We start from the raw sequence: 23,279 nt of genomic DNA, 5'->3' as shown, positions 1-23,279 counted from the left end.
CCCCCTTCTCATTGCTGCTCCAAGGCTCCTGTAGTTCTTCTTCCCATGGCTGCCTACAGCAGCCACTTTCCCAGGATGTGGCTTCCTCCTTTTTCTGCTTTACAAGCGCTCCATCTCCTCTCATAACACACATGCTCCAGGCCAGTGCTGTCTGTGCTCCAGGCCAGTGCTGTCTCTGCTCCAGGCTCTCCAGGCTCAAGCCCTCCATGGGTTCCCATAAACACTCAGGCTTCCACAGCCCTCTTCCAAGATGGTGTGCGTGCAATCCTTCAAACACACAACTTCCACAAACCATAACACTTTCTGTCAGGGGTTCCGCTAGTCCTTCCCCTCCTAGAGTCCAGAGGGCACAGAGGCTCCTGCAGTCTCTTTCAAGGCAAGGGGTTCCCAAAGTCCTCCACACCTTGGTTACAGGGATCCCTTGAGTGCTGACATAAAGTACAAAGTTCTTCATCCCTTGGTTGCACCTCTAATTGGTACCTAAGCCCTCCCTCTGCTCCAGGCTCCATGGGACCATGTGTTATGGCGCAACTTCAAACTGTTCTGCTTTACCTGGCCCAGGGCTGCTTCAAACTTCTCCCACTGGCCTCCTGCTAGGCCTCCTCAGAGTCAGCTAATCACAGCCCCTCATTAGCTACAGTCCCAGCTTCCTCTAGTCCACCTTGCCACTGCTTCACCTAGCTTCCCCCCTGCACCCACAGGGCTGTTTTATATCCTGCTTCCACCTTCCCAGCAGGCCTTGCTTCCTTGGAGTCATATGCTCCCTCTGGTTATAGGGCCCTGAGAACACCTGGTGTACAGGGGCTGCAACCCCTGAATGTATGGGTGTGGCAGAGTCCTGCACTTAGGACGGAAGAATCCCATGCACTGCTACAGACTAGGGACCGAATGACTAGGTAGCAGTTCTGCAGAAAAGGACCTAGGGGTCACAGTGGATGAGAAGCTAGATATGAGTCAACAGTGTGCTCTTATTGCCAAGAAGGCTAACGGCATTTTGGGCTGTATAAGTAGGGGCATTGCCAGCAGATCAAGGAACGTGATCATTCCCCTTTATTCGACATTGGTGAGGCCTCATCTGGAATACTGTGTCCAGTTTTGGGCCCTACACTACAAGAAGGATGTGGAAAAATTGGAAAGAGTCCAACAGAGGGCAACAAAAATTATTAGGGGTCTGGAGCACATGACTTATGAGGAGAGGCTGAGGGAACTGGGATTGTTTAGTCTCCAGAAGAGAAGAATGAGGGGGGATTTGATAGGAGCCTTCAACTACCTGAAGGGGGGTTCCAAAGAGGATTGAGCTCGGCTGTTCTCAGTGGTGGCAGATGACAGAACAAGGAGCAATGGTCTCAAGTTGCAGTTGGGGAGGTCCAGGTTGGATATTAGGAAAAACTTTCACTAGGAGGGTGGTGAAACACTGGAATGCGTTACCTGGGGAGGTGGTGGAGTCTCCTTCCTTGGAGGTTTTTAAGGCCCAGCTTGACAAAGCCCTGGCTAGGATGATTTAGTTGGGAATTGGTCCTGCTTTGACCAGGGGGTTGGACTAGATGACCTCTTGAGGTCCCTTCCAACCCTGATATTCTATGATTCTATGATTCTAACCTCACAACAATAGCAGTTGCTAGACCAGGTAGAGGCAGCTTAGGCATTTTTGCCCTTAAATAGAATTCTGCAAAGAGCTACAAACCAACCCACATTTCAACCACCAGCACAAAGTCAGGATTAAAATGAGAAAGAAGGAAATGGTGCAATAGGGACAGTAACAGTTAAGAAAAATGGTGAGAAAACCCAGCCACACACACATTCAGAGATTTTAAATCAGAAGGGACCATTACATCATCTTATCTGACCTCCTATATAACACAGGCCATTGAATTTCACTCAGTTTACCCTGTATTGAGCCCAAAAAGTTGCACTTGATTAAAGTAGATCTTCCAGAATGGCATGCAGTCTTGAAGACGGTAGGAGATGAAGAATCCAGCACTTCCCTGGGTATTTTGTTCCAGTGGCTAATCATGGTCACTGTTACCAATTTGTGCTTTAGGTAAAATTTGAATTTGTCCGGCTTTAACTTTCAGCCAGTGGTTCTTGTCATGCCTTTCATTGCTAAATTAAAGAGACATTTAGTAACTGGTATTTTCTCCACCATGAAGATATTTTACACTATGATCAAGTCACCTCGATCTTTTTGATTAATTAAACAGAAGTAGTCTCACACTTCTTATCAAACTGTCTGTACTGGGCTATCTTGATTATCACTTCAACATTTTTTTTTCCTCTGACTTAATTGGCCTCTCAGAGTTGGTAAGACAACTCCCACCTTTTCATGCTCTCTGTATGTGTGTATATATATCTCCTCAATATATGTTCCATTCTATGCATCTGAAGAAGTGAGCTGTAGCCCACGAAAGCTTATGCTCTAATAAATTTGTTAGTCTCTAATGTGCCACAAGTACTCGTGTTCTTTAAACAGATTGAGCCTCTTAAGTTTCGCTGTAAGGCATTTTCTCCAGCCCTCAAACAGTTTTGTGGCTCTTCTCTGCACCATCTCTAATTTTTCAACATTTTTAAAACACTGACACCAGAACTGGACTTCTAGGGCCCAGAGGAGAAAAAAATCCAACAGAAAGACAAACAGCTATTCGCAAACATGCCGCAGGCCTTCCCATCCCTAATCCCGGCCCCGTGTGGGGAAGGGACTAGACAACCTCTTGAGGTCCCTTCCTGCCCTCCATGTCCACGATTCCTTCAGGGGCTTCACAAGGGTTCTGTGTGGGATGGGGCTGGGGGAGTTGAAATTAAGACTGAACTGTCCCTAATGTTGCTGAGGGCTTTTCCCTGAGCTGTTGAAATCTTCTCACCAAAGCCGCTCAATGGAAAAAATGAATCATTGAACAACACAAAACATTTCTCATTTTTGTATCATTCAAAATAGTCCAGTTTTTCTCTTAAATCAAAAATGTATTTCAATTTAAATCAGGATAAATATTTTGGGGGGCTTCCCCCCCATCTCTTACCTCCCCTCTCCCCCCTCCCCCAAACACACACATACCTTATTCGGGTAAAGAAAAACTGAACATTTCCATTAAAATTTTCAAATAAATAATTGTTTTTCCTCCTTCAAATATTTTCTCTGGAAGTAATTGCCAGTTTTGAGAGCCCAATATTGTGTACGAGTGGTTCCAATTATTCCCTCCTACGTGCATTACTTTGGGCTTGTCAATACTGAATTTCATCTGCCTGGCACAGTAGGGTCCCTCTGACGTTCCTCACAGACTGCTCTACTGTAGACTAACTCAAATGCTTTCACACGGGTGCACAGAGGGGGAGGGGCACCAGGCGCTTCCCCTCCAACTTGCACAGCCCATGTAAGGCTAGGCACAATTGCAGTCCCTGTGCTCAAGGCAGTGCAGAGATTGTTCCCTCCACGTCACCCCACCGGGGCAGGAATGTAGGAAAGGTGGGGCTGAGGCATCAGCCCGCAGAGAGGGATTGGCGGACATAGGGGTGTGTAACACACCTTGAAATGGGTAGCAGGTGCTGTGCTTCTCCTGTAAATCCAGGATTCCTCCCTGACCTCACCCTGGGGCAGTGCTGCTCCACACCTCCCCCAGCATGGGGCTGTACAGACACATGGGGAGGGGATGGGGTAGCAGAGGCACATGAGGTCTCACAGGTACATGAGAGCTGTGGGTCAGAGCCACTAGGGATGGCAGATGGGCAGGACTGAAGGGTCAGAGGTGCACACCACACAGAGGGGGTCAGGGGTTGGGAGTCCCCTGGCAGTCACCTCAAGTGGGGGGGTTGGGGATTCTGGGGGCCTCACTGACAAAGTCCAGTTCCCATCAGAGGGGGGTGGAGCAGGGAGCTAAGAGCTCAAGGATAGTGGGGATGTGAGTGCTGGGGTTTTGGGGGAACCAGGCAGAGCAACCCTTTGGTTGGGGGATATAGTGGGTATGGTGTAGAGGTTTCTCTAGAGGTACCTGTTTCATGTGGGCTTTGGCTCAGGCCCATAAAGCCCATTTCGGCTCCACTGAACTCAACAGAAGTGTTCCAGTTGACTCCAGTGGCAGCAGTTTTAGGCCTATAGAGCAGGTGAAATTCCCTAGTAAGGTTTAATACGTTCTTCACACCAGCTTTGGTCAGACGCAGCTGTCTGAACATGGGGCTGTGCAGGGGAGAATCACCCAGAGCGTGTTAGGGTCAAATTCCACCTTGAGTTACCCCCCGTGCAGCCCCTTTGGCTTCTGCAGGAACCATCCTGCACTGGCAGGAAGATCCTGGGTCTTGTCCACATGTAACTTCGATGGGTCAGTGGAGCTGCACGTATGTAACTGAGGGCAGAATTTGGACCTTGTGTCACAACAACCTATTGGCTCCATCCTAATCCTGTAAGAGAGGAATCATTACCATACAAACCAACCCAGGGTTAGCAGGATAAACTGTTGCAGGGCCTGCTCCAATCAACACACACACACACAAAAATCCAGTGTATGGCTCCTGAGCTAAGTTGCCCTCAGTATGGAAGGGAACAAATGAGTGTTTCCTCAGAGCTGAAACTTTTTTTAAATCAGATCTAATGCACTTCACATGCCCAAGAGTAATGAGAAGCATTTGGAAAAGAGAGAGAGAGAGAGAGAGAGAGAGAGTGTGACCTTCTCTGTATTCTTAATACTAATCACTCCATGCACCTGGTGGCAGACATGGCCTATCAAAATCCACCTCCACGTGCCGGGGGGGGGGGGGGGGGGGGACTCAAGTTTTATGACCAAAAACTTCTCCAATAGTCCTGGGCCTGTCCCTAAAGCATCTCACCCCTCTGCATCATTTTCAAGAATTTCCAAAACATTGTGTAAGACTGTATTGTAGGAGAACACTGTACAAGTGCCCACTCAGAAGGTAATGGAGCTTCATCTATATAATCACAGTGTGTGAACTAGTTTAGAACTTTCTGAAAAAGTCAGGAGCACCCAAAGAAGTTAAAAAAACACTGTCATTTTTGCCCATTCAAAGTGCTGAAAGTATTGGCTGTCACGGATAAAAAACTGAAACCATGAAAAAATGTCTGGCTAACACCTCTGAGAACTCCCCTGGCTCTGGAGAACGGGAGAATTCTTATGCATTAGCACACACAATGGCAAAAAAAAAAACCCCACACAAACTTTAAAGTGGAACAATATTTCTTGATTCATGATCTTTATTGGACTCCTGCAAAGCTGACACAGAAATGTACATCCAGGATAAACAAGTGTTGCAGGTAGATACAGATAATACTGACTTAATAGCTGTGGAATTGTGTAAAACTACAAACCCTTTGTAAAGACCCAAACAGTGACTGAGCTATCAGAACAGAATGACAATTCCCCTCTGGATCCAAAGATGGTTCCTGGGTTTCCCTGCTGAACACTCAGACTGAAAAGGGAGGTTCCCAGACCAGGGCCGGCTCCAGGCACCAGCTTACAATGCAGGTGCTTGGGGCGGCCACTTTGGAGAGGGGCGGCACCTCCAGCTGCTCACTCCTGCTCGGAAAGAAGGACCTCCCGCCGAATTGCCGCCGCAGATAGCGATCGCGGCTTTTTTTTTTTTTTTTTTGGTTTGGCTGCTTGGGGCGGCCAAAATTCTGGAGCCGGCCCTGTCCCAGATTCCTCCATCTCATGATCCCACATCTCCCCCTCCCCTAGGTCCTGGCCCCCTTCCTGCTACTCCCCCCTCCCCCTCCCCCCAAGGTCAGACCAAGCATGGAGCAAATCCAGCTCCAACTCCTGAGCCTCTCACCCTCAGGCAGGAGGGCTGGGCCTGACAATCTCTATCTACCCCCCTACCCCAGATGCTGAAATAAGCTGCTGGAGTCACTGGAGGTGGGGCATGGGGTCCCCCGCCCCAGCTGCTGTCCTAGCGAGTGGCAGGGCAGCCAAGCCAGAGCCACCTTGGTGCAATGGCTCCCATTGATCAACCTACCACAGTGATGCTCAGATTGCGGCTTGTGAGCTGCAAGTGGCTCTTTGATGTGTCTCCTGCGGCTCTTTGCAGCACGTGATATTAAAACAGTGGGTGATTTAATTATTAACCAATTAGGATGCTTTTACTGTGATATTAATCAAAGAAGTTACCAACTTGCACTAAGTTATTAACTTATTTGCTGTGAGAGTGTGTGTGTGTGTGCGCGTGTGTGTGTGTGTTTGTGTGTGTGTGTAAACTAAATATTTGTCTCCTGAACCAGTGAGGTCTGAGTATCACTGACCTACCATATGTACAGCTCAGGTTTTATCTTTTTCACAGCATACAGCTCTGGATGTTTCTCTTCGCTTAGATCGAAACAATTCACTCTGTGGGGAAAAGCAAGAAAGAAAAGAAGTGTTAATTCTCAATGCAGACACGATGCATGTTCACTGAAGGTAGGATAAGAAGCAATGGGCTTAATCTGCAGCAGGGGAGATTTAGGTTAGCTATTAGGAAAAACTTTCCAACTTTAAAAAGCCCGCTCCTAAGCGACCAGAGGAGTTTTGCAAGGAAGTTCTCCAGGTGAAGAAGGAGTGATTATGTGAACCTTGGGGTAAGTTTGTTGTCTGTAGTGTGTGTGTTTGTGTTGTGCTTCCTGCTTGACTGAAATATACCATGTGGTCTGTTTATTTGGGGGACTGTGGGCTGACCATTTGTGTGCTGAGCCTAGCATCCTGCTAGGCAAGGCTGAGAGCTTCTCAACAAGGCTTTGATCCCTAAGCCCATCAGCACCCATCAACCCTTAACCAGGGGGCGTGGCTACTCAGGAAGACCAGGGCTTTAAAAAGCCTGCTCGCTCGTAAGTGACCGGAGGTGCTAGTGAACAGGAGTGGTTAACAGGGGAGTTTTGCAAGGGAGTTCTCCAGGGCGAGTGGGGGGGAGAGCTAGATAAACTTAACATACTTTAAGCTATAAACACTCCCTGATAAAAACAAAACACCAACAAAGGAATGAGGTTCAGGAGTAGAAAGATAATGCAGGCAGAAGTCCAGCAACAGAGTGGGGCTATCCAGTTTATTGCATCCAATGCAGCATGTGTGATTACCTGCCCTATGGCCAGGTAGCGTATGTGTGCATTCGGTGCAAGAAGCTCCTGGCCCTAAGAGACCATGTATGGACTTTGGAGACAAGGGTGGCTGAGCTAGAGTAGCTAAGGGAGACACAGAGAGGTACATAGATGAGACTTTCCAGGACACAATAGAATGGTTCATCCCCCCAGTCTGACAGCCTCTGTGCTGTTGAGGAGGATGAAGGGGAACATCCAACTGAAGCAAAGGGAAACGATCCCACAGTTGGGACCCTCCTTCCAGATGATGTTGTGGTATCTTTTCGCCCTGAGGATCTTGTCCAAGAGGTGAATATAGCTGGACCGCTTGATAATAGTGACCATAATATAATTAAACTTAACATCCCTGTGGTGGGGAAAACACCACAGCAGCCCAACACTTCAGCATTTAATTTCAGAAAGGGGAACTACACAAAAATGAGGAAGTTAGTGAAACAGAAATTAAAAGGTACATCACCAAAAGTAAAATCCCTGCAAGCTGCATGGAAACTTTTTAAAGACACCATAATAGAAGCTCAACTTAAATGTATACCCCAAATTAAAAAACACAATAAGAGAACCAAAAAAGAGCCATTGTGGCTAAACAACAAAGTAAAAGAAGCAGTGAGAGGCAAAAAGGCATCCTGTAAAAAGCAGAAGTTAAATCCTAGTGGGGAAAATAAAAAGGAGCATAAACTCTGGCAAATGAAGTGTAAAAATATAATTAGGAAGGCCAAAAAAGAATTTGAAGAACAGCTAGCCAAAGATTCAAAAAGTAATAGCAAAAATTTTAAGTACATCAGAAGCAGGAAGCCGGCTAAACAATCAGTGGGGCCACTGGACCACTGAGATGCTAAAGGAGCACTCAAAGACGATAAGGCCATTGCGGAGACACTAAATAAATTCTTTGCACCGGTCTTCACTGCTGAGGATGTGAGGGAGATTCCCAAACCTGAGCCATTCTTTTTAGGTGACAAATCAGAGGCACTGACCCAGATTGAGATGTCATTAGAGGAGGTTTTGGAACAAACTGATAACCTAAACAGTAATAAGTCACCAGGACCAGACAGTATTCACACAAGGGTTCTGCAGGAACTCAAATGCAAAATTGCAGAACTACTAGCTGTAGTCTGTAACATATCATTTAAATCAGCTTCTGTACCAGATGACTGGAGGATTGCTAATGTGACTCAAATTTTTTAAAAGGGCTCCAGAGGGGATACTGGCAATTATAGGCCGGTAAGCCTAACTTCAGTACCGGGCAAACTGGTTGAAACTATAGTAAAGAACAAAATTGTCAGACACACAGATGAACATAATTTGTTAGGGAAGAGTTAACATGGTTTATGTAAAGGGAAATCATGCCTCACCAATCTACTAGAATTCTTTGAGGGGGTCAACAAGCATGTGGACAGGGGGGATCCAGTGGATATAGTGTACTTAGATTTTCAGAAAGCCTTTGACAAGGTCCCTCACCAAAGGCTCTTAAGCAAAGTAAACTGTCATGGGTTAAGAGGGAAGGTCCTTTCGTGGATTGGTAACTGGTTAAAAGATAGGAAACAAAGTGTAGGAATAAATTATCAGTTTTCAGAATGGAGAGAGGTGGTGTCCTCTGGGGGTCTGTACTGGGACCAGTCCTATTCAACATATTCATAAATGATCTGGAAAAAGAGGTAAACAGTGAGCTGACAAAATCTGCAGAGGATACAAAACTACTCAAGATAGTTAAGTCCTAGGCAGACTGCGAAGAGCTACAAAAAGATCTCTCAAAACTGGGTGTCTGGGCAACAAAATGGTAGATTAAATTCAATGTTGATAAATGCAAAGTAATGCACACTGGAAAACATAATCCCAACTATACATATAAAATGATGGGATATAAATTAGCTGTTACCACTCAAGAAAGATCTTGCAGTCACTGTGGATAGTTCTCTGAAAACATCCACTCAACGTGCAGCGGCAGTCAAAAAAGCAAACAGAATTTAGGGCATCATTAAGAAAGGGATAGAATCTGGGGGGAGCAAGGGCTGTTATAGCAGAAATAAGGGAGAGACAAAACAGAACTGGGGGTGGAAATCAAATCATTATCTTAGATGTCTGTATACTAATGTGGAAAGTATGGGAAATAAGCAGGAAGAACTTGAAATGCTAGTAAATAAACACAACTATGACATAGTTTGTATCACGGAGACTTGGGGGGATAATATGCATGACTGGAATATTGATATAGAAGGATACAGCTTGCTCAGGAAGGACAGGCAGGGAAAAAAGGGAGGAGGTGTAGCTTATATATTAAAAACATATACACTTGGACTGAGGTTGAGATAGAAATAAGAGACAGACTTGTTGAAAGTCTCTGGGTAAATATAAAAGGGGTAAAAAACAAAGGGTGATGTCATGGTAGGGGTCTACTACAGACCACCAGACCAGGAAGAAGAGGTGGATGAGGCTTTTTTTTAACTAACAAAATCATCCAAAGCACAGGACTTGGTGGTGATGGGGGACCTCAACTACCCAGACATCTGTTGGGAAAATAACACAGCGGGGCACAGATTATCCAACAAGTTCTTGGAATGTATGGAGACAATTTTTTTTATTTCAGAAGGTGGAGAAAGCTAGTAGGGGGGAGGCTGTTCTAGATTTGATTTTGACAAATAGGGAGGAACTGGTTGAGAATTTGAAAGTGGAAGGCAACTTGGGTGAAAGTGATCATGAAATGGTAGAGTTCATGATTCTAAGGAATGGTAGGAGGGAGAACAGCACAATAAAGACAATGCATTTCAAGAAGGCAGACTTTAGCAAACTCAGAGAGTTGGTAGGTAAAATCCCATGGGAAGCAAGTCTAAGGGGAAAAACAATTGAAGACAGTTGACAGTTTTTCAAAGAGACATTATTATGGGCACAAGAGCAAACTATCCCACTATGTGGAAAAGATAGGAAGTATGGAAAGAGAACACATCTTCAATGATCTAAAACTCAAAAAAGAGTCCTACAGAAAGTGGAAACAAATGACAAAGGATGAATATAAACAAATAACACAAGTATGTAGGGACAAAATTAGAAAAGCCAAGGCACAAAACAAGAGGCTGCTAACAGGGAGTTTCGTAAGGGAGTTTGGAAGGGAGCAGGAAGGGGGCGAGGGTTACTTGCCGGTTCTATCTGTTTTCTCTTTATTCCCCTTTGAACCTATAACCAACTACATTCAAAACTTCTTGCTTAAACAACCCTTTCAGCGGACAGGGGGCTGCAGACGGGAGTTTGACAGAGGGAGGCTTACGATGGTTAGGAAGATCCGCAACACCTGTGCCAGCACTGCTTCTGTCTCCTCCACCTGTGCCTGTAGCCAGACAGAGCGCCTGAGCATGGATGCTACTACCCAGATCCTGGTGTGGTTTTGCAGAGACTGTAACTTGCAATTTCCACTTACTGATATCCAGGCTGGGGGGACCATCCAATGTGAGAGGTGCCTGCTGGTGGAATCTCTCAGGCAGCAGGTGGGAGAGCTACAGGAGGAGGTGGCTAGGTTGAGGAGCATCCGAATCCACGAGCAATTCCTCCACAGTGTCCATGTGGAGACAGCTGAGGTAGCTGTCCCAGTACACAGGACTGCTGATACACCACTGGTGGAGGAGGAGATGGCTCAGGGTGGACACTGGCAGCTGGTTACTTCTGGCAGCGGGCAGTGCTCCACCCCTGCTCCGAACCCTCCTGCCGTGGTAATAGGTAACCGTTATGCTCTTCTTGATACAGGAAAGAAGGAATCACTCCCTACAGTAAAAGAGGAGAAGCCTCGTACCCCTAAGGCTGGGAGGTCTGCTGCCACCACTGCGAATAGGAAACGTAGGGTAGTGGTGGTCGGAGACTCTCTGCTGAGGAGGACGGAGGCGCCCATCTGTCGCCCTGACATTTCATCTCGGGAGGTATGCTGCCTGCCGGGAGCCCGAATCCGAGACGTTACGGAGGCATTGTCGAGGATTATCCAGCCCTCCGACTACTACCCCATGCTACTCATCCATGTGGGCACAAATGATACTGCAAGGTGTGACACTGAGCGGATCAAGAGTGACTACAGGGCTCTGGGAGTACGGGTGAAGGAGTTTGGAGCGCAGGTGGTATTCTCTTCGATTCTTCCTGTCAAAGGTAAGGGCCCGGGCAGAGACAGATGCATCATGGAGGTGAATGCCTGGCTGCGAAGATGGTGTCGCCAGGAGGGCTTTGGCTTCCTAGACCACGGGATGCTATTCGAGGAAGGACTGCTAGGCAGAGATGGCGTTCACCTTTCGAGGAGAGGAAAGACCCTATTTGGACACAGACTGGCTAACCTAGTGAGGAGGGCTTTAAACTAGGTTCGACGGGGACAGGTGAGCAAAGCCCACAGGTAAGTGGGGAACATGGAGACCGGGGAGATGGGTCGGAAACGAGAGGGAGTGTGGGCTATATTGTCAGAGAGAAAGGAGGGTCAGGACAAAACTGGGAGGAAAGATCAAACCAGTATCTTAGATGCCTATATACAAATGCGAGAAGTATGGGGAATAAGCAGGAAGAACTGGAAGTGCTAATAAATAAATACAACTATGACATTGTTGGCATCACTGAAACTTGGTGGGATAATACACATGATTGGAATGTTGGTGTGGATGGGTACAGCTTGCTCAGGAAGGATAGACAGGGGAAAAAGGGAGGAGGTGTTGCCTTATATATTAAAAATGTGCACACTTGGACTGAGGTAGAGATGGACATAGGAGACGGAAGTGTTGAGAGTCTCTGGGTTAGGCTAAAAGGGGTAAAAAACAAGGGAGATGTCATGCTAGGAGTCTACTACAGGCCACCTAACCAGGTGGAAGAGGTGGATGAGGCTTTTTTTAAGCAACTAACAAAATCATCCAAAGCCCAAGATTTGGTGGTGATGGGGGACTTCAACTATCCGGATATATGTTGGGAAAATAACACAGTGGGGCACAGACTATCCAACAAATTCTTGGACTGCATTGGAGACAACTTTTTATTTCAGAAGGTTGAAAAAGCTACTGGGGGGAAGCTGTTCTAGACTTGATTTTAACAAATAGGGAGGAACTCGTTGAGAATTTGAAAGTAGAAGGCAGCCTGGGTGAAAGTGATCATGAAATCATAGAGTTTCAATTCTAAGGAAGGGTAGAAGGGAGAACAGCAAAATAGAGACAATGGATTTCAGGAAGGCAGATTTTGGTAAACTCAGCGAGCTGATAGGTAAGGTCCCATGGGAATCAAGACTGAGGGGAAAAACAACTGAGGAGAGTTGGCAGTTTTTCAAAGGGACACTATTAAGGGCCCCAAAGCAAGCTATTCCGCTGGTTAGGAAAGATAGAAAATGTGGCAAAAGACCACCTTGGCTTAACCACGAGATCTTGCATGATCTAAAAAATAAAAAGGAGTCATATAAAAAATGGAAACTAGGACAGAATACAAAGGATGAATATAGGCAAACAACACAGGAATGCAGGGGCAAGATTAGAAAGGCAAAGGCACAAAATGAGCTCAAACTAGCTACGGGAATAAAGGGAAACAAGAACACTTTTTATCAATACATTAGAAGCAAGAGGAAGACCAAAGACAGGGTAGGCCCACTGCTTAGTGAAGAGGAAGAAACAGTAACAGGAAACTTGGAAATGGCAGAGATGCTTAATGACTTCTTTGTTTCCGTCTTCACCGAGAAGTCTGAAGGAATGCCTAACATAGTGAATGCTAATGGGAAGGGGGTAGGTTTAGCAGATAAAATAAAAAAAAGAACAAGTTAAAAATCACTTAGAAAAGTTAGATGCCTGCAAGTCACCAGGGCCTGATGAAATGCATCCTAGAATACTCAAGGAGCTAATAGAGGAGGTATCTGAGCCTCTAGCTATTATCTTTGGAAAATCATGGGAGACGAGAGAGATTCCAGAAGACTGGAAAAGGGCAAATATAGTGCCCATCTATAAAAAGGGAAATAAAAACAACCCAGGAAACTACAGACCAGTTAGTTTAACTTCTGTGCCAGGGAAGATAATGGAGCAAGTAATTAAGGAAATCATCTGCAAACACTTGGAAGGTGGTTAGGTGATAGGGAACAGCCAGCATGGATTTGTGAAGAACAAATCATGTCAAACCAATCTGATAGCTTTCTTTGATAGGATAACGAGCCTTGTGGATAAGGGTGAAGCTGTAGATGTGGTATACCTAGACTTTAGTAAGGCATTTGATACAGTCTTGCATGACATTCTTATCGATAAACTAGGCAAATACAATTTAGATGGGGCTACTATAAGGTGGGTGCATAACTGGCTGGATAACCGTACTCAGAGAGTTGTCATTAATGGTTCCCAATCCTGCTGGAAAGGCATAACGAGTGGGGTACCGCAGGGGTCTGTTTTGGGACCGGCGCTGTTCAATATCTTCATCAACGACTTAGATATTGGCATAGAAAGTACGCTTATTAAGTTTGCGGATGATACCAAACTGGGAGGGATTGCAACTGCTTTGGAGGACAGGTTCATAATTCAAAATGATCTGGACAAATTGGAGAAATGGGCTGAGGTAAACAGGATGAAGTTTAACAAAGACAAATGCAAAGTGTTCCACCTAGGAAGGAAAAATCAGTTTCACACATACAGAATGGGAAGAGACTGTCTAGGAAGGAGTACGGCAGAAAGGGATCTAGGGGTTATAGTGGACCACAAGCTAAATATGAGTCAACAGTGTGATGCTGTTGCAAAAAAAGCAAACATGATTCTGGGATGTATTAACAGGTGTGTTGTGAGCAAGACACAAGAAGTCATTCTTCCGCTCTACTCTGCTCTGGTTAGGCCTCAGCTGGAGTATTGTGTCCAGTTCTGGGCACCGCATTTTAAAAAAGATGTGGAGAAATTGGAGTGGGTCCAGAGAAGAGCAACAAGAATGATTAAAGGTCTTGAGAACATGACCTATGAAGGAAGGCTGAAAGAATTGGGTTTGTTTAGTTTGGAAAAGAGAAGACTGAGAGGGGACATGATAGCAGTTTTCAGGTATTTAAAAGGGTGTCATAAGGAGGAGGGAGAAAACTTGTTCACCTTAGCCTCTAAGGATAGAACCAGAAGCAGTGGGTTTAAACTGCAGCAAAGGAGGTCTAGGTTGGACATTAGGAAAAAGTTCCTAACTGTCAGGGTGGTTAAACACTGGAATAAATTGCCTAGGGAGGTTGTGGAATCTCCATCTCTGGAGATATTTAAGAGTAGGTTAGATAAATGTCTATCAGGGATGGTCTAGACAGTATTTGGTCCTGCCATGCGGGCAGGGGACTGGACTTGATGACCTCTCGAGGTCCCTTCCAGTCCTAGAATCTATGAATCTATGAATCAAACTAGCTGGGGACATAAAAGGAAACAAGAAAACATTCTACAAATACATTAGAAGCAAGAGGAAGACCAAGGACAGAGTAGGCCTGTTACCCAATGAGGGGGGAAAGACAATAAACAGAAAATGTGGAAATGGCGGAGGTGCTTAATGACTTCTTTGTTTCAGTTTTCACCAAGAAGGTTGGTGGCGATTGGACGTCTAACATAGTGAATACCAGTGAAAATGAGGTAGAATCAGAAGCTAAAATAGGGAAAGAACATGTCAAAAAATATTTAGACAAGTTAGATGTCTTCAAATCACCAGGGCCCGATGAAATGCATCCTAGAATACTCAAGAAGCTGACGGAGGAGATATCTGAGCCATTAGCAATTATCTTTGAAAAGTCATGGAAGACAGGAGACATTCCAGAAGACTGGAAAAGAGCAAATATAGTGCCCATCTATAAAAAGGGAAATAAGGACAACTTGGGGAATTACAGACCAGTCAGCTTAACTTCTTTACCCGGAAAGCTAATGGAGCAAATAATTAAGCAATCAATTTGCAAACACCTAGAAGATAATAAGGTGATAAATAACAGTCAGCATGGATTTGTCAAGAACAAATTATGTCAAACCAACCTGATAGCTTTCTTTGACAGGGTAACAAGCCTTGTGATGGGGGGAAGTGGTAGACGTGCTATATCTTGACTTTAGCAAGGGTTTTGATACTGTCTCGCATGACCTTCTCATAAACAAACTAGGGAAATACAACCTAGATGGAACTACTATAAGGTGGGTGAATAACTGGTTGGAAAATCATTCCCAGAGAGTAGTTATCAGTGCTTCACAGTCATGCTGGAAGGGTATATCAAGTGGGGTCTCGCAGGGATCGGTTCTAGGTCCGGTTCTGTTCAATAACTTCATCAATGATTTAGATAATGGCATAGAGAGTACACTTATAATGTTTGGAGATGATACCAAGCTGGGAGGGGTTGCAAGTGCTTTGGAAGATAGGATTAAAATTCAAAATGATCTGGAGAAATGGTCTGAAGTAAATAGGATGAAATTCAATAAGAACAAATGCGAAGTACTCCACTTGGGAAAGAACAATGAGTTGCACACATACAAAATGGGAAATGACTGCCTAGGACAGAGATCTGGAGATCATAGTGGATCACAAGCTAAATATGAATCAACAGTGTGACACTGTTGCAAAAAATGCAAACATCATTCTGGGATGCATTAGCAGGAGTATTGTAAGCAAGACACGAGAAGTAATTCTTCTGCTCTACTCCGCGCTGATTAGGCCTCAACTGGAGTATTGTGTCCAGTTCTGGGTGCCACATTTCAGGAAAGATGTGGACAAATTGGAGAAAGTCCAGAGAAGAGCAACAAAAATGATTAAAGGTCTAGAAAACATGACCTATGAGGGAAGATTGAAAAAATTGAGTTTGTTTAGTCTGGAGAAGAGAAGACTGGGAGGGGACATGATAACAGTTTTCAAGTACATAAAAGGTTGTTACAAGGAGGAGGGAGAAAAATTGTTCTTCTTAAACTCTGAGGATAGGACAAGAAGCAATGGGCTTAAATTGCAGCAAGGGTGGTTTAGGTTGGACATTAGGAAAAGCTTCCTAACTGTCAGAGTGGTTAAACGCTGGAATAAATTGCCTAGGGAGGTTGTGGAATCTCCATCATTGGGGATTTTTAAGAGCAGGTTGGACACACACCTGTCAGGGATGGTCTAGAACAGGATCTCAAAACACAAGGCCCGCAGAGTTATTTCCTGCGGCCCAACATAGCTCCCCTTGCCCCTCCGCCTCTGCCCCCCCCTCCCCCGAGTGCACCGCGTCCCCGCTCCTCTGCCTATCTCCCAGCATGTCCCACTGCTAAACAGCTGTTTGGTGGCGCTTAGGATTTTCCAGGAGGAAGGGGGGAGGAGTGGGGCACTCAGGGGAGGAGACGGAGAAGAGGCAGGGGCAGGGATTTGGGGAAGGGGTTTGAATGGGGACAGGGAAGGGGTGGGAAGAGGCGGGGTGGGGCCTCATGGAAGGAGTGGAGTGAGGGCGGGGCCAGGGACAGAGGTGGGGGGCTTTTGTATCTTTGTATGAAAAGGTGTCAGTGATGCAGCCCTTGGGCCAATGTACTAGTTCTCATGTGGCATTCATGGTGATTTGAGATTGAGATCCTTGGTCTAGATAATAATTAGTCCTGCCTTGAGTGCAGGGGACTGGAGTAGATGACCTCTTGAGGTCCCTTCCAGTTCTATGATTCTAAGACAGAAAATATCATATTGCCTCTATATAAATCCATGGTACACCCACATCACAAATACTGCATGCAGATGTGTCGCCCCATCTCAAAAAAGATATATTGGAATTGGAAAAGTTTCATAAAAGGGCAACAAAAATTATTAGGGGTATAGAACGGCTTCCATATGAGGACAGATAAATAAGACAGACTTATCAGCTTGGAAAAGAAATGAGTAAGGGGGGATATGATTGAGGTTTATAAAACCATGACTGGTGTGGAGAAAGTGAATAAGGAATTATTTACTCCTTCCCATAACACAAGAACTAGGGGTCACCAAATGAAATTAATAGGCAGCAGGTTTAAAACAAACAAAAGGAACTATTTCTTCACACAATGCACAGTGAAACTGTGGAACTCCTTGCCAGAGCATGTTATAAAGGCCAAGACTATAACAGGGTTCAAAAAAGAACTAGATAAATTCATGGAGGATAGATCCATCAATGACTATTAGCCAGGATGGGTAGGGATGCTGTCCTTAGCCGCTCTTTGCCAGAAGGTGGGAATGGGCGACAGGGGATGGATCATCTGATGATTACCTGTTCTGTTCATTCCCTCTGGTGTACCTGGCCTTGACCACTGTCGGAAGACAGGATACTGGGCTAGGTGGACCTTTGGTCTGATCCAGTATGGCCATTCTCATGTTCTTAACTAGAAGGATACGTAACTCTAGAATAAACTTCCAAGAGAGGTTGTGGAATTTCCATCATTAGAGGTTTTTAAGAACAGTTGGAAAAACACCTATCAGGGATGGTCTAAGGTTTACTTGGTCTTGGGTCTGAAATTAATGTCCTCTCAAGGTCCCTTCCAGCCCTACATTTCTATGATGGCTGACAGTCCGTTGAGGCGGAGGGCACTGCACACCATTGGGTTCTTTATGATAGAGAGAGACACGCTAATGCACATGTGTGGCTGATGCATATGTAGCTGCAGGAAATAACATTATTAAATTGGGAGTCTCCCTGACATGCTGGAAAACTTGGTCAGTATGGTGCCTAGGAGCCACTGTCATAGGCTAGGACTTCATTGTGCTGGGTGCTGCACAAACACAGAACACAAAGACGGTCCCTCCCCAAAGAGCTCACAGTCCCAGCTGCCTGCCAGAGCCACAGCCCTGCCTGCTGAGCTCACTGCCAGCAGGTGCCTTTCCCTTGGGGGAGGAGAGGAGAAGCGCTGGTGCAGTCGGTAGCCTGGCCTGCTCCCCCCACACCCCACTCACTCTGTGAGCTCTGGGCAGGGACAGCAATGTCCTTTCTGCACGTAAAGGGCTGGATTGTGCAGCCCTTCCTCAGGGTGGTGAGCACTTACTGACATGGACAGTCTCATTGATCGCTGTGGGGCTACTCAGCGCTCACAGGCAGCAGGGGCTGAAAAATCCATCTCTCGGACTCTATGGAAACAGCAAGATCTCAGCTCTCCTTGCTGCACGTGCACCTTACACCTAGGGTGACCGGATGTCCCGATTTTATAGGGACAGTCCCGATTTTGGGGTCTTTTTCTTATATAGGTTCCTATTACCCCCCACCCTCTGTCCTGATTTTTCACACTTGCTGTCTGGTCACCCTACTTACACCCTCTCCCCACAAGGCGTCAGTAACACAGCTCTTCAAGGGGGTGTTTTCAGGAATTGTTGAGATGTTGCAGACTTGGCTTGAAACTACTGAACTGCAGGTGGGGACCTCAAAATCCAACCTGACTGCAGGAAGGCATTGATATGTCACTTCTGTATTTCTTTTACAGCCAGGTCAGGAGAATGGGGTTGGTTTGTTTACAGTAAATGTGGGTGAGCAGGAGCTTGTGCTTCAGTTCAGAGCATGGTGCTGTTCTAAGGAAAGGGACCTGCCGGTGTAACCCACCCTTACCCCATGTGGCTCTGTCCCCCTCTAGTGGCTGGATCATATACAGGTTTGAATCAGCTACAGTCCTGAGCTGGGTGTTTTAGTTCAGGCAGTAAAAAGGCTTGTGCTCTACGATACTGAGCTCTCAGGGCTTTGCTCACTACCAATGACCCTGGCCCCTCCCCCCCCGGGATATCCCACTACACCAGCCCTATTGCATTTATAACACGCCAGAACGAATAGGCTGAGAAAAATCACTTTTTCCCAAATTGTAACTAATTTAAAAAGCTAAAAATTGAAATTCAAAATTAATTTGAAAATCAAAATTATTCTGAAAGCTGCCTTGATGTGTCCCTCAGAACCAAAGCCCTGTCTGTGGGATCTCTAGGACTGTGCACAGAACTGGACATGTTTAAAAAGCTTTACTAACCCAAAGCTCCACAGAACTTGCTTCTATTCCCATCCGTCTGTCTTTCATCTGGAATGGATTACCTAGGGAGGTGGTGGAATCTCCATCCTTAGAGGTTTTTAAGGCCCGGCTTGACAAAGCCCTGGCTGGGATGATTTAGTTGGTGTTGGTCCTGCTTTGAGCAGGGGGTTGGACTAGATGACCTCCAGAAGTCCCTTCCAACCCTGATATTCTATGATTCTATCTTCCCTAGTCTCATTTTCTCTCGTCCTTCTCATTCTGTAGGACTTGTTCAAACCGTTTTTCTTTTCCCCTTCAGGCTTGTGGCCTAGACACTTTACAATACTCAAACTACATTTACAGTACAAGCACTACAGTGGCACAGCTGCCGCTGTACCACTGTAATGTGGATACTTGGTACGGTGGGAGAAGGGTTTTTTCCGTCACTGCAGTAAATCCACCTCCTGGTAGCTAGGTGAATGGAATAATTCTATACTGGGACTTAGGTTGTTTACTATGTCTCTCAGCGATGTGATTTTTTTCTCACTCCTAAACAATGTAGGTAGATCAGCCTAAGTCTTAGGTGGAAGCCAGGCCTCATTGCTATCTGTACCTTTAAAACATTTGGCTGGGCGTTTGTGCAGATTATAAATGGTACTTTAGTACTTTTCTTTCTGTCCTTTCACTCATCTTTTCTTTGTCCCAGGATCAGTCATGGTAATGGTTGTAAATTATCTGAGTACAGGAGGGTTCCATTAATTAAATTGTGAAAGAATCCCAGACTTCTGTTTTCAGTCTTTCCTATTGAATAAAATAACATGCTGTTCTAATATGACAAAATGCTGCCTTTAGTATGCACTGAATGCCACTATGTTATTCAGCTTTTCAAAGAGCAAACTGCAGCCTAACACCAAAGCCGTGGGCAAAGAAGGACAACCAGTTCTTGGGTTAGGGGGCTTGGAAAGAAACACTGTGATTCAAGTAAAAAGTCCTTAATCATGACCCTGAGTTAACACAAACGAATTAAAAGGACCCAGCAGTAACTTACAAGAAGTTCCGAAGATCATCGCTTACAAACCTCAGGCCACCACAGAGTACCATTGCTCTTGAATCTCCCGCATTAAGATCAGCCATGATGTCATAACTCCACAATCTGCAGGAACCAAATATAGACCATGAGGAAACAATGCTTATTTTTACTCCATTCACTGCTGTCAGTGGTGCCTAAAAGGAGATTCTTTACCCGGCCATGCACAGATAAACCATAATGCTCCCATTGGCACGACAGGCCCCTGTGGGAATTCCTTTCCATGTGCACCTGTTGTGTTAGTTACTGTGTATTCTGCATGTAAACGTCCAGCTGAACTTAAGGGAAAGCTGAACTTTGGGAGTCCATTTCTAATGGGTTTGAGAATTCTAGTAATTTGCTGTAATGAGCTGCTGGTTCATTACTGGATACTCCTATCTTCTAGAACAAACTGGAGTGAAAGGCGTGGTTCACGGATGATGTACATGGGCACTAAATATGCCTTGAATATATTAGGAATTATTAATCACAATGATCACATCTCATTTCCAAATCAAGAGTCGATGAATGCTTTCCCCATCCTAACACAGAAAAACTTGCTGACAGCTATCTCTGTTTACCCCAAAAGAGTGCTTATTCCAATTCTAACTCCACCTAGAAAGCAGGACAATAGAAGGCCGATATTCCATGTTCAAGGTATCAGATAGGTTGTCTATAGAAAGCCAGATAAGTTGAAACTAGACTCTGAACTCTCCCAGGAATAAAATGGGAATGTTTACCAAAATTTCCTTCACTTTGCTTAAGTTTATAGATACATTAGCTTAAAGAAATTGACAAAGGTAAGTCAACTGAGGAACAGAGAAAACATGCTATAAATGTACAGATGAATGAAATTGCTTTTTCGGTGTAGCTAAAGAGGTCCACCCAAAGATTAAACGCATTTATAGGAAAGAGCATGTAAAGCATGACACATTAACTCATGGGACACAATCAAATCATAGTGAAGTAGATCAGAGAGAAGACTGGACACTGTAAAGTTAAACTGGTTAGATCCACTGCTTGATCTACTTGAACTGAAGGTTCCATAAGTCACAATTCCTGAAACACTAAGAATCCAAAATGCATTTTCACCCCAAATTATAAACTGCACTTTATCTGCCTTATGAATCAGATACAGTCCTCCTCTACATGTGGATAATCGGCTTTATTCCTTTTTTTTTTTCGTCTTTTATTTCACTGTAAGCCCCAAAAGCTATCAAATGAAATGTGCCAGACAAAATAGACAATATACAAAACATTTCTACTCAGTTCAGAGGAATTGTAAAAGATGTTTGTTTTCCTTTTGACTGGTTGTTGCACTCTGAAATACAGTGATGAAACCACTCTGAAATACTGATATGAATAGTACAGCCCGAGAAAAAAATATTGACAGGGCTAAGTATCTGACATGCGTGTAGCTTTGGAATATTAACAGAACTGCTTAACAAGGGGAATTTTCATTAACAATGTGGGTCAATATAGAAAGCGATCTTTGAATAAGAAATCTAAAAAGCTGTATCTAAGTGGGTGTTTGCAGAGAGGGCTTCCACATAATGCAGAGTCAGGGTTTAAAGCAAACAAGAAATTTCTCTGGTTATTACAGTATGTTACATAAAGATATACGTACACTTTCAGTCCTGAAACACCACCATTGCCCCTTCCACTATGACGCAGAAAGACCAACTTAGGTCATTCTACGCTCCCTGTATGGCTTTGAAAATACACTTTCTTCCTTAGTCCCTTCCCGACGTGTATCCAAAACCACACTTGTTCTGGAAATTCTCTTTGATAGATCAGTTCAAACACACCACATCAAGCCATGACTATGTACAGTCAAGTGAGTTAACAGAAGAGTCAGGACAAATAAAGGGCTTGATTTTAAAAAGCCTTGATGCATTCAAGGAGTACATAATTAGTATTGTTAGAATGTTAGCAGAAAGGGATCTAGGGGTTATAGTGGACCACAAGCTAAATATGAGTCAACAGTGTGATGCTGTTGCAAAAAAAGCAAACGTGATTCTGGGATGTATTAACAGGTGTGTTGTGAGCAAGACACGAGAAGTCATTCTTCCGCTCTACTCTGCTCTGGTTAGGCCTCAGCTGCAGTATTGTGTCCAGTTCTGGGCAACGCATTTCAAGAAAGATGTGGAGAAATTGGAGAGGGTCCAGAGAAGAGCAACAAGAATGATTAAAGGTCTTGAGAACATGACCTATGAAGGAAGGCTGAAAGAATTAGGTTTGTTTAGTTTGGAAAAGAGAAGACAGAGGGGACATGATAGCAGTTTTCAGGTATCTAAAAGGGTGTCATAAGGGGGAGGGAGAAAACTTGTTCACCTTAGCCTCTAAGGATAGAACAAGAAGCAATAGGCTTAAACTGCAGCAAGGGAGGTTTAGGTTGGACATTAGGAAAAAGTTCCTAACTGTCAGGGTGGTTAAACACTGGAATAAATTGCCTAGGGAGGTTGTGGAATCTCCATCTCTGGAGATATTTAAGAGTAGGTTAGATAAATGTCTATCAGGGATGGTCTAGACAGTATTTGGTCCTGCCAAGAGGGAAGGGGACTGGACTCGATGACCTCTCGAGGTCCCTTCCAGTCCTAGAATCTATGAATCCATGAAATTAATGAAACTTAAATATCCTCACATACCGTCACCATCTACTGGACGTGGACAGAAGTACCAGAGAAACTGGAGCAGCAGAAACCTGATGCCTATTGGCAAGTGTCAAATAGGAAGAGAAGAGGGCAGCCCCCTCCAACAATCCCTGAAAACTGTATAAACCCTAAGGACCACCTCAGAGGCTGCTTGATCCATTAAATATGATCAGACCTTCATGATGCTTCAGGTCACCCACCATGAACAGCACTCCCCTCCTCCAAGGGTTGCCAGGGTTAAGAAGAGATTGCAGTTCTCTTTGGTTTATTCAAATTAAGGACACCTCTATACTTTCAACTTGTTGCTGGTTTTGCATATCCACGTCAGCTGATGGGCGATACCTGTTGCGCTATCAGATCGTACTGATAACACGTCTTTGTTATCCTGCAATCAAGTTAATGTTGCCTTGTTGATTTCCAGCCACACAAGGACAGCACTGTTTTGAAACGAGCACTCTACATTCAGGTCAGGCATCCAATGAGTCACTGCTCCCACCCCACTGTTCTTTATGCATTCTGGGAATTTTCAATGCTCTGCACCGTGGGATTCCTACTGGAAGACAATGGCATCTTGGGGCTTGGAGACAAACTGAATAATTCCCATGATTCCTCCTGTTTCCTCCCATCCTCCTCCTTGT

At 44.9% G+C, this 23,279-nt stretch overlaps 1 protein-coding gene across 3 annotated transcripts in view; it reads right to left on the bottom strand.

Moving 5' to 3' along the window:
• Window positions 1–5,720: 5,720 nt before the first annotated feature.
• Window positions 5,721–23,279, bottom strand: part of LOC117877392 (NACHT, LRR and PYD domains-containing protein 3-like) — a 65,176-nt gene continuing 47,617 nt past the window's right edge. For all 3 annotated transcript variants that reach the window (XM_034770482.1, XM_034770484.1, XM_034770483.1), the window contains 2 exons: window positions 19,970–20,074; window positions 5,721–6,323 (listed from right to left, as the gene is read on the bottom strand). In XM_034770482.1, the coding sequence (XP_034626373.1) occupies window positions 6,239–6,323; window positions 19,970–20,074 (190 nt within the window). In that variant the 3' untranslated portion in view covers window positions 5,721–6,238. The remainder of the gene's footprint in view (window positions 6,324–19,969; window positions 20,075–23,279) is intronic.

This window comes from Trachemys scripta, chromosome 4 (assembly GCF_013100865.1).
Source record: "Trachemys scripta elegans isolate TJP31775 chromosome 4, CAS_Tse_1.0, whole genome shotgun sequence".
In the NCBI taxonomy this organism is placed as follows: domain Eukaryota; kingdom Metazoa; phylum Chordata; order Testudines; family Emydidae; genus Trachemys; species Trachemys scripta.
The sequence above is the reverse complement of the archived record's forward strand: the minus strand, read 5'-3'. Positions and strand labels throughout refer to the sequence as shown.